The sequence below is a fragment of the Mesoplodon mirus genome, assembly GCF_964341445.2.
Source record: "Mesoplodon mirus genome assembly, chromosome: 4".
Lineage (NCBI taxonomy): Eukaryota > Metazoa > Chordata > Mammalia > Artiodactyla > Ziphiidae > Mesoplodon > Mesoplodon mirus.
In genome coordinates this window covers 151,387,325-151,400,077 of record NC_138979.1, presented here as the reverse complement: position 1 = coordinate 151,400,077, position 12,753 = coordinate 151,387,325, and the positions used below count along the sequence as shown (strand labels likewise).

Below are 12,753 nucleotides of genomic sequence, written 5' to 3'. Positions count from 1 at the left end.
TGCTTTATTGTGATATTTGCTTTATTGCAGTGGTCTGCAGTATCTCTGAAGTATGCCTGTAATGCAAAAGTGGTGGTTTTTGTTGTTGTTGTTGTTTTGGGGTTTTTTTTGGTAATTCATAAAGTCATGACTTTTTAAGCACAATAAAATATTGCTCGATGCCAGTTTTTTGTTATATAAGCTGTAATTTTTTTGGACTTTCCTAAATATTCCACTACATGTGTCAGACTATTTTTTAAAAATTTTTATTGGAGTATAGTTGATTTACAACGTTGTGTTAGTTTCAGGTGTACAGCAAAGTGAATCAGTTATACATATACACATATCCATTCTTTTTTAGATTCTTTTCCCACATAGGTCATTACGGAGTATTGAGTAGAGTTCCCTGCGCTATACAGCAGGGCCTTATTAGTTATCTATTTTATATATAGCAGTGTGTATATGTCAATCCCAATCTCCCAATTTATTCCTCTCCCCCTTACCCCCTGGTAATTGTAAATTTGTTTTCTACATCTGTAACTCGATTTCTGTTTTGTAGATAAGTTCATTTGTACCCTTTTTTAAGATTCCACATATATGTGTTATCATATGATATTTGTCTTTCTCATGAAGGAGTGTTTTTAAATCTTAGAGTTTGCAAATCACTGTTTATCTGGAGGAAGTAAAAACTAGAACTGTCAAGTCCTCTGGAGGACTAATTGACAAAGTTTGGTCATTAAAAGGAAAATTAAACTAGATCTAGAATCAATGTTGTGTGAGTCTGAGACTCATGCTACCTTAAGTACTTTTCAAGAAACCTGTTACCTAACATTATCTTAAAAATACCCTAACAATAAGATAACTAAAAATAAGATCTTAAAACATAGCTCTTATATCCAAGTACAGGGAAATGGGACCACTGCATTACACAGCTCCAGGGGACATTCATTATTTACATTGTATCACTGAACCACTACAGTTCAGAGAACCCCCTGACTTACTGGTTAAAATAATGAAGATAATGCTGACAGACTTGAGCAATTATTGTGATTACCGGAAATTGGGATCATTTGATAGGAATCAAATTTCAGCTTAGCATTTGTTGAGGTTCTGCCATGTGAAAATTACTAAAATAAGGCACTTGGGAGGTGAGGATATAAAAATAAATTAACCATGATTCTCATCCACAAAAAAATTAGAAGGTGGGGAGATAGGCATATACAATGAAAGGAAATACCAGGTAAACTCTAAGCATAGGCTTCTTGGAGGTAGGGGCAGTTAAGGTGAAACTTGAAGGGCATAGAGGTTGAAGATAGGGGTGTAGGAGGACTCCTCTGGTGGTCCAGTGGTTGAGACTCTGTACTTCCACTTCAGGGGGCATAGGTTCAGTCCCCAGTTGGGGAACTAGGATCCCACATGCCGTGCGACATGGCCAAAAATAAAATAAAATAAATAACTGAAGATAGGGGTGTAGAACTGTAAAAGTAGGTTGGAGTCAATGAAGTAGCCAGAATAACATGCTATAATGAGTTTGAAGTTGATGGGGAATCATCACAGTGTTTTGTTGTGTTTTTTAAAATTAATTAATTATTTTATTTTTAAATTTTTGGCTGCACTGGGTCTTCGTTGTTGCACGCGGGCTTTTCTCTAGTTGCGGCGAGCAGGGGCCACTCTTTGTTGCGGTGTGTGGGCTTATTTCTGTGGCTTCTCTTGTTGTGGAGCGTGGGCTCCAGGCGCGCAGGCTGCAGCAGTTGTGGCACGTGGGCTCAGTAGCTGTGGTGCCTGGGCCTAGTTGCTCTGCAGCATGTGGGATCCTCCAGGGCCAGGGATCGAACCCATGTCCCCTGCAGGTGGATTCTTAACCACTGCGCCACCAGCGAAGTCCCCAACACAGGGTTTTGAGGAGAAGTGATATTATACAATCTGAAACAGCTAAGGGCAGAATTGATATTCTTTGCTTGTTTTCTTGGAACATTCTGTTCATACCACTGTTATTGCACCTGTTATGGTATATTCTAGTTGTTTCCAAATTGGTCTCCCTAGTGAGCTGGGAAATTTTTGAGAGTTCTTAATCTTCTCAGGATCCCCAGAGCCTAGCACATTCCTGGAACACAGAAGACACTAAAGGCTTGTTTGTTGAATAAAGAATGGCTCAGAGGGTTGCTAGAATGGAGGTGGGAAGACCAAGCACGATGTCTTACAGCAAACAGTGCATGAGATGGACAATGAAGCCCTGAAACAAGACAAAGACAAATGGAAAGAAAGAGGTAGATATGAAAGACATATTAGAAGTACAATGAACAGACTAAATGACTTGAGGAGGAGAGTTAAAAACAAAAGGGTGAGTAAAAAATTACTCTGATCTAATTAACATGTTTTTAAATGAATGAATTTACATATAAATGAATTTTTAACTTTTTTTTTTTTTTTTCCACACTGCACTGTTTGTGGGATCTCAGTTCCCTGACCAGGGGTTGAACCCGGGCCACAGCAGTGAAGGCTCAGAATCCTAACCACCAGGCCACCAGGGGGCTCCCACTTTCCATTTTTTAAACATTTGATCTTGCTATTAATAGGTATTTTCTAAATAGATCTTTCATAGAATATTTAACCCATTATTTTAAGTAAATTAATTCATGATTAAATAAATAGGTCTTAAGACAGGATCTGATTTGTAATACATAGACTCAGAGGTGAAGCAAATCACATATTTTGATAATAAATAGAAACTGACGAATGAAGAGTAGAAGTGCTCAAGAAATGCCGTAAAAGAATAATTCCTTTACACAAGGAGTAAAAGTTTCACTTGTGTGAAAAGTAAGAAGGGGGTAAAAAATCTGATCCTAGAGTTTAGTACAAGGTAAAAAGATTTAAAACATTTCGTTATCAACCAGTGACGCTGAGTTCTCTTAACTAGTGACTTCACTCTTTTTCTCTAGGGAGAATTTGCTAAATTTATTTCACTAATGATTCTATTCTATTCTAAGAACTTTTAGTTTAATAATGCTATAATTTTTTAAGGACTCCTGTCCTCACTACTTTATACTGCAAAACCGATTTCTCTTTAGAATTTTGCCAGAATATCCTAAAAACCTAACTTTAGACTATAAGCCATTTGCATTTCCTCTATGGTAGGAAGGTTATATTTATTCTATGAGGATTGCTCAAGGAACAAAACTATAGAACATCTTTTAATATGCATATTTTGGGGGAAATGGAACAATATTTTATAAAGAAGATTGATCATGTGCTGGAAATGTCATTAAAAAGCAATCTAAATGATGAAGTCAGTGCAACCCTGGAGGCTATGGTGCTGACCATGAAGAGTTTATTGAATTCTGAAGATTCTTCTTCACGCTGAGAAGCTTTATCTGGCTTCTAAATTGTAAAATTCATTAAAAAAAAATTTACCTCAAAAAACCCCAAAAAACCACCAACAACAAAAAAACCAAATTCTTAGTCCCAGGCCAAACTAGAAACTCTGGGGGTAGGTCTAGCAATCTGTTTTTTTTTTTTTGCGGTACGCGGGCCTCTCACTGTTGTGGCCTCTCCCGCTGTGAAGCACAGGCTCCGGACGTGCAGGCTCAGCGGCCACGGCTCACAGGCCTAGCCGCTCCGCGGCACGTGGGATCTTCCCGGACCGGGGCACGAACCCGTGTCCCCTGCATCGGCAGGCGGACTCTCAACCACTGCACCACCAGGCAAGCCCTAGCAATCTGTTTTTAAAGAAGACTTCCAGGTTACTCTGAAGCATGCTAAAGTCTGAGAACCATTGGCCTAGAGAATCCCAGCCTCCAAAAACGAGTCTGGAAAATAACAGTTTTATTTCTAGTTCTATGGAACAAGAAGACATCAGGAACGGGAATGGATACCAAGTGCCAGTGACTGTACCCAGCAAAAGAGCATGGCCAATGGTGTCAAAAGCTTCAGTGACATGTGGAATATGATGACAACTGAAAAGAAGTGTTGAATCTGACACAAGAGGAGAGTTTCCATGGTGAGGCATAAAGGATGAAAGATGGAATGATATAAAAATTGATTTATAGTAGATAAAGAATGAGCACAGAGGGTTCTTACCGTCAGTGTGGCTGGACAATGAAGAGGAGAAATGGGTTTTAGCCTGAGCTCAAATCTTTCACTTCATCTTCACGACCTTGTTTGAGCACCACCCTGCTCCATTTCAGATACTTTAGTTCCTTCTGCAGCTAATTAGCAAAGTTTGTGGAGTGCTTTTTTGGATGACTTAATTTCAAGTTCCAAGGGAGCACAAACTGCAATTTAGTGTACATCTGAAATTTAACATATGCTTATAATTTAGTGTATAGTTATAGTCTAATATGTGCCAGACACTATGCTAGGCCCTTGATATATGTTATTTTTATTTCTTACAACCAGAATGTAAGGCGGGTAAGAAAATTTAACTTATTTGTCTTGGCCACAGTCTGTCTTATTCCTCCAGATTTTGAGGTCTTTCCACTCTTCCATATTTTCTTTCTCTGTAAATTACTGGCTTCACAGGGGTGTGTTTTTTAAATAGCAGTATGATTAGAAAATACATAAAGGTATGTGTTGAGAACATATAAGGTTTATTTCATTGTTTGAATTCCATAGAATGTTTTAGACACTGATGTATACACATACTGTATTAAAAATTTAGTTTTAAATGCTTGATCGTCATACCTCCTTTGCTTCTGGGAATTATAGCATTTCTAATTAATGTAATTTTATTCAGTAACAGAGTATTCCTGAACTTTTTTCTTGTTATAAAGCATATGCTGTTTTACAAAGTCAAATGAAAGCATTTCCTCTAAAATCAGGAACAAGACAAGGGTGCCCACTCTTGCCACTATTATTCAACATAGTTTTGGAAGTCCTAGCCATGGCAGTCAAAGAAAAAGAAATAAAAGAAATCCAAACTGGCAAAGAAGAAGTAAAACTGAAACTGTTTACAGATGACATGATACTATACATAGAAAATCCTAAAGATGCCACCAGAAAACTACTAGAGCTAAACAATGAATTTAGTAAAGTTGCAGGATACAAAATTAATACACAGAAATCTCTTGCATTCCTATACACTAACAAAGAAAGATCAGAAGGAGAAATTAAGGAAACAATCCCATTTACCATTGCAACAAAAGGAATAAAATACCTAGGAATAAGCCTAAGGAGGCAGAAGACCTGTACATAGAAAACTATGAGACTCTGATGAAAGAAATCAAAGATGACACAAACAGATAGAGAGATATGTCATGTTCTTGGACTGGAAGAATCAATATTATGAAAATGACTGTACTACCCAAAGCAATCTACAGATTCAGTGCAATCCCTATCAAATTACCAATGACATTTTTCACAACACTAGAACAAAAAATTTTACACTTTGTATGAAAACACAGAAGACCTCAAATAGCAAAAGCAATCTTGAGGAAAAAAAAAAAAACGGAGCTGGAGGAATCAGGCTCCCTGACTTTATACCACAGGGCTACAGTAATCAAGACAGAATGGTACTGGCACAAAAACGGAAATATAGATCAATGGAACAAGATAGAAAGCCCAGAGATAAACCCACACACCTATGGTCAACCAATCTATGACAAAGGAGGCCAAAATATACAATGGAGCAAAGACAGCCTCTTCAATAGTGGTGCTACTTGTGGACATTAGTGGACTATTAGTCCAATAGTGGACAGCTACATGTAAAAGAATGAAATTAGAACATTCCCTAACACCATACACAAAAATAAACCCAAAATGGATTAAAGACCTCAATGTAAGGCCAGACACTATAAAACTCTTAGAGGAAAACATAGGCAGAACACTCTAGCCACCTCCTAGAGTAATGAGAATAAAAATAGAACTAAACAAATAGGACCTAATTAAACTTAAAAGCTTTTGCACAGCAAAGGAAACCATAAACGATGAAAAGACAACCCTCATCTTGGGAGAAAATGTTTGCAAATGAAGTAACTGACAAAGGATTAATCTCCAAAATATACAAACAGCTCATGCAGCTCAATATCAAAAAAACAAAAAACCCAATCAAAAAATAGGCGGAAGACCTAAATAGACATTTGTCCGAAGAAGATATACAGGTGGCCAACAAACACATGAAAAAATGCTCAACATCACTAATTATTAGAGAAATGCAAATCAAAATCAAAGCTACAATGAGATATCACCTCACACCGGTCAGAATGGCCATCAAAAAATCTACAAACAATAAATGCTGGAGATGGTGTGGAAAAAAGGGAACACTCTTGCACTGTTGGTGGGAATGTAAATTGATACAGCCACTATGGAGAACAGTATGGAGGTTCCTTAAAAAAACTAAAAATAGAACTACCATGTGAACAAGCAATCCCACTACTGGGCATATACCCAGAGAAAATCATAATTCAAAAAGACACGTGCAGGCTTCCCTGGTGGCACAGTGGTTAAGAATCTGCCTACCAGTGCAGGGGACACGGGTTCGAGCCCTGGTCTGGGAAGATGCCACATGCCACAGTGCAACTAAGCCTGTGCGCCACAACTACTGAGCCTGTGCTCTAGAGCCTGTGAGCCACAACTGCTGAGCCTGCATGCCACAACTACTGAAGCCTGAGCTCCTAGAGCCTGTGCTCTGCAACAAGAAAAGCCACTGCAACGAAAAGCCTGCACACTGCAAAGAAGAGTAGCCTCCACTCGCCACAACTAGATAAAAAGCCTGCGTGCAGCAACGAAGACCCAACACAGCCAAAAATAAATAAATAAATTTATATTTAAAAAAAAAAGACACATGCACCCCAATGTTCATTGCAGCACTATTTACAATAGTCAGGACATGGAAATAATCTAAATGTCCATCAACAGAGGAATGGATAAAGAAGATGTGGTACATATATACAATGGAATATTATTCAGCCATAAAAAAGAACAAAATTGAGTCATTTGTGGAGACGGGGATGGACCTAAATGCTGTCATACAGAGTGAAGTAAAGTCAGAAAGAGAAAAACAAATATTCTATATTAATGCATATATGTGGAATCTGAAAAAATTGGTATAGATGATCTTATCTACAAAGCAGAAATAGAGACACAGACGTAGAGAACAAATGTATGGGTACCAAGGGGGAAGGGGGGATGGGATTAATTGGGAGATTGGGATTGACATATATACACTACTGATATTATGTATAAAATAGATAACTAATGAGGACCTACTGTACAACACAGGGAACTCTTCTCAGTGCTCTGTGGTGAACTAAATGGGAAGGAAATCCAAAAAAGAGGGGATATATGTATACGTATAGCTGATTCACTTTGCTGTACAGCAGAAATTAACACAACATTGTAAATCAACTATACTCCAATAAAAAATTTTTTAAAATAACAATAAAAAGAAGATATTTGGCTTTACTTTCTTACTAGTTCATCAGGTTTACACACAGCCTATTAAGAAATTTGAACAAATTAGATTAACTTAAAAGATAATTGACCCTTGAATGTCAGCAGTGCCTCAGTTTTCTTCATCTAGTGAACTTTCTTCACTTATCAGATAGAAGAGCAGAGATTTTTTACATGCTACCAAGAGATAAATAACTTACCTCACAGCAGCTGCACCCCTTGCCTCTTCAATCCTTTTTGGACTCTTCCTCTAGTGGCAGCCATTGGTGGCTCTTTTATGTCATGTGATGTCTCATATCATTCTTGGTTCTCTGTATAGCTTTATGATCTCTTCTTTCCTTTAGTTGCCTTAAAATATATATATATATATAATCAATTTAAGCCTGGCTCTTTCTCTTGATTCTTCTCTCTACCCATTTCTCTGATCAGCACAAATAAGGCCAGGAACCAAGTGGTATAAACATAGGCTGCTCTTTAGAAGAGCGGCCTGTGACCACATTCCCTTTTACAACCCATCATAAAACAAAACATCCATGGCCAAAGCATCAAGTATTTCTTTTCTGCTAGAAATTATAAAATTCATTATTTGTCTAATTTACTTTTATAACAAGATTTAAACAAAGTTAACGTTGATGAGAATAAAATCACTTATTCCAAACCCTATGTGTCAACTTGACATGATTTTTAAAATGTATTTAACATTGGAATCTACTGTTAGGAGATTCTGAAGTCTTCATTTTATTGTATAATAATGTATAATTTAAATACTCATAATGATCCCACTACTGGGCATATACCCTGAGAAAACCATAATTCAAAAAGAGTTATGTAGGGCTTCCCTGGTGGCGCAGTGGTTGGGAGTCCGCCTGCCGATGCAGGGGACACGGGTTCGTGCCCCGGTCCGGGAGGATCCCACATGCTGCAGAGTGGCTGGGCCCGTGAGCCATGGCCGCTGAGCCTGTGTGTCCGGAGCCTGTGCTCCGCAACAGTAGAGACCACAGCAGTGAGAGGCCCGTTTACCAAAAAAAAAAAAAAAAAAAAAGAGTCATGTACCAAAATGTTCATTGTAGCTCTATTTACAATAGTCAGGACATGGAAGCAACCTAAGTGTCCATCAACAGATGAATGGATAAAGATGTGGCACATGTATACAATGGAATATTACTCAGCCATAAAACAAAACGAAACTGAGTTATTTGTAGTGAGGTGGATGGACCTAGAGTCTGTCATACAGACTGAAGAAAGTCAGAAAGAGAAAAACAAATACCGTATGCTACACATATATATGGAATCTAAAAGAAAAAAAAAAAGTGGTCATGAAGAACCTAGGGGCAAGACGGGAATAAAGACGCAGACCTACTAGAGAATGGACTTGAGGCTACGGGGAAGGGATAGGGTAAGCTGGGACAAAGTGAGAGAGTGGCATGGACATATATACACTACCAAACGTAAAATAGCTAGCTAGTGGGAAGCAGCCGCATAGCACAGGGAGATCAGCTCGGTGCTTTGTGACCACCTAGAGGGGTGGGATAGGGAGGGTGGGAGGGAGGGAGACGCAAGAGGGAAGAGATATGGGAACATATGTATATGTATAACTGATTCACTTTGTTATAAAGCAGAAACTAACACACAAGCACACACACAAATACTCATAATGATTTAAAATCGTGACGTTTCTAAAACCAAATTTATAAATGATTTTTTTACATCTTTATAAATGATTTTTAAATAACACTCTCCCTTTCTCATTAGCTAAGAAATCTTTGAAACAAACTTTTCATAAAAGAAACTTCATTGCAAGAGATGAAGAATGAGCTAGAAAGTTACAAAGAAAATAATGTGCAACAGTCATTCCACATAATGTCCCTGAAAGATGATATCAAGGACCTAGAACTTATTGCTTCTCTAACCAGAATTAAATCTTTGAAAAACACCAATATTCAGAGTCTTGAAAGAGGCAACTGGGATCTAACTAGGAGAATTATAGAACTAGAAAACCTTCTAAGGTAGGGAATTTTCTAGTTTGTTTTCAAAAATGTCATTTGTCATAAGCTTGCAAATAGTATATGAAACTCATATCCTGATTGATCACAGAATTTAAATCTAATGGAATTTTAAATACAGACTCAAAATTATATTTAAAAAAATTTTTTTACTGAGATATAATTTTTGTTTCATTAAAATTCACCCTTTTTCAATACACAATTCAGTAGTTTTTAGTATATTCACAAGGTTGTGCAAGCATCTCCACTCTAATTTCAGAATGTTTCCATCAACCCCAAAGAAACGCCATGTCTGTTAGGAGTTACTCCCCATTCCACTCTCTCCAGTCTCTGGCAATCTACTTTCTTTCTCTGTGGACTTGCCTTTTCTGGACATTTCATATGAATAAAATGATACATACAATATACGGCCTCTGTGTCTGACTTCTTTCATTTAGCGCAATGATTTCAAGATTCATCACTGTTTAGCATGAATCAGTACTTCATTTTTTTTTATTGCTGAATAATATTCCATCATAAGGATACACCACATTTTATTTATCCATTCATCAGTTGATGAACATTGGGTTGTTTCCTTTGCAGGGGACTTTATGAATAAACTGTTATGAACATTCTTATATGAGCTTTTATATGACTATGTTTTATTTCTCTTAGGTATATGCCTTAGGAGTAGAATTGGTCATAAAGTAACTCTATGTTTAACTTCTTGAGGTTACTTCTGAGCAACTTCCAGGGTGGTTTCCAAAATCTTTTAATTTTGATGAAGTTTATCTTTTCTTTTTTTTTTGTCATTTGTGTCTTTGGTGTTATATCAGAGAAACCATTGCCTAATCCAGTATCACAAAGATTTACACGTATGTTTTCTTTTAATAGTTATTGTTTTAGTACTTAAATTTTTGTCTTTGATCCATTTTGACCAATTAAAAAATTTTATTTTATTGAAGTATAGTTGATTTACAATGTTGTGTTAATTTTTCTGCACAGCAAATTAAGTTATACATATACATACATTCTTTTTTATATACTTTTCTATTATGGTTTATCACAGGATATTGAATATAGTTCCCTGTGCAATACAGTAGGGCCTTGTTTATCCATTCTATATATAATAGTTTGCATCTGCTAATCAAAAACTCCCAATCCACTCCTCCTCCACACTCCCTTCCCCTTGGCAACCACAAGTCTCTTCTCTATGTCTGTGAATCTGTTTCTGTTTTGTAGATAAGTTCATGTGTACCTTTTTTTAGATTCTACATATAAGTGATATCATATGGTATTTGACTTTTTCTTTCTGACTTACTTAGTATGACAATCTCTAGGTCCATCCATGTTGCTACAAATGGCATTCTTTCATTCTTTTTTATAGTTTTGTCCAGATATATGCCCAGGAGTGGGATTGCTGGATCATATGGGCAACTATATTTTTATTTTTTTGAGGAACCTCCATACTGTTTTTCATAGTGGCTGCACCAATTTACATTCTCACCAACAGTGTAGGAGGATTCCCTTTTCTCTACACCCTCTCCAGCATTTGTTATTTGTAGACTTTTTAAAAAACTTTTTATTGGAGACAAATATACATGTAATAGTTTTTCATATCTTAAATGTAAATCCTAATGAATTGTGGACTTTTTAATGATGACCATTCTGAGCCGTGTGAGATGATACCTCATTGTAGTTTTGATTTGCATTTCTCTAATAATTAGTGATGTTGAGCATATTTGCATGTGCTTTTTGGCCATCTATATGTCTTCTTTGGAGAGATGTCTATTTAGGTCTTCTGCCCATTTTTCGATTGGATTGTTTGTTTTTTTTTTGTTGAGTTCTGTGAGCTGTTTGTATATTTTGGAAATTAAGCCCTTGTTGGTCGCATCATTTACAAATATTTTCTCCCACTCTGTAGTTTGTCTTTTCATTTTGTTTATGGTTTCCTTTGCTGTACGAAAGCTTGTAAGTTTGATCAGGTCCCATTTGTTTATTTTTGCTTTTATTTTTATTGCTGTGGGAGACTGACCTAAGAAAACATTGGTACTATTTATGCATTTTGACTAATTTTTCTATAGGTGTGAGTTAGGAGTCCCAATTCATTCTTTTTAAAAAATTTTTTATTGGAATATAGTTGATTTACAATGTTGTGTTAGTTTCTGCTGTACAGCAAAGTGAATCAGTTATACATATACACACTTTTTAAGATTCTTTTCCCATATAGGTCATTACAGAGTATTGAGTAGAGTTCCCTGTGCTATAACAGTAAGTCCTTATTAGTTATCTATTTTATATATAGTAGTCAAATTCATTCTTTTTCATATGAAGATCCACTTGTTGTCCCAGCACCACATGTTGAAAAGATTATTCTTTCTCCCATTGAGTTGTCGTGACAATTTTGCAAAAACATCAATTGACCATAAATGTATTCATTTAATTCTGGACTCTCAATTCTATTTCACTGGTCTATATGTCTATTCTCATACCAGTACCACACTGTCCTAATTACTGTAGCTTTGTAGTAAGTTTTGAAATGTGAGTCCTCAAACTTTTTCTTTTTTTTTTCAAGACTGTTTTGGCTACTCTGGGTCCCTTACTTTTCTATATGAATTTTAAGATTGGCTTGTTGGTTTCTGTAAAAAAGGGAGCTAGGATTCTGATAGGGATTGTGTTGAATCTGTAGATCAATTTGGGGAATACTGTCATATTAAGTCTTCAATCCATGAATATGGGGCATCTTTCCATTTATTTAGGTCTTTAATTTCTTTCAAAAATATTTTGCAGTTTTTAGTGAATGTCTTACATTTCTTTTGTTATATTTATTTCTGTATTTCTAAGTATTTTATTCTTATTTATGCATTGGAAAGAGAACTGTTTCCTTAATTTTGTTTTTGGATTGTTCATTTTCAGAGAATAGAAATATAGTGGATTTTTCTATATCAATCTTGTGTCCTGCTAACCTTGCTGAACTTGTTTATTAGCTCCTATAGGTTTTTCTGTGTGTGTGTGTTTGTGTGTGTATTCCATAAGATTTTCTCTATACAAGACCATGTTATCGGCAAAGAGACTTACTTCTTCCTTTCTATTTATTTATTTATTGAAGTATAGTTGAATTACAATGTTGTATTAGTTTCAGGTGTACAGCAAAGTGATATATAGATATAGATATAGATATCGGTATATATATATATTCTTTTTCAGATTCTTTTCCCATATAGGTTATTACAAAATATTACTATAGTTCCCTGTACTATACAGTAGGTCCTTGTTGTTTATTTTATATAGAGTAGTGTGCATCAGTTAATCCCAAACTCATAATTAATCCCCCCTCCTCCACCCTTTGGTAACCATAAGTTTGTTTTCTATGGCTGTGCGTTTTTTAAATAAGTTCATTTGTATC

The 12,753-nt window shown here is 36.2% G+C and overlaps 1 protein-coding gene across 1 annotated transcript in view; it reads left to right on the top strand.

The window, feature by feature from the left end:
• LOC309802931 (uncharacterized protein) overlaps positions 1-12,753 on the top strand; it is a gene marked incomplete at its 5' end in the record, with an annotated part of 44,225 nt that overhangs the window by 9,214 nt on the left and 22,258 nt on the right. Inside the window, one exon of the mRNA XM_082618786.1 lies at positions 9,152-9,371. Coding sequence (XP_082474912.1) covers positions 9,152-9,371 — 220 coding nt within the window. The remainder of the gene's footprint in view (positions 1-9,151; positions 9,372-12,753) is intronic.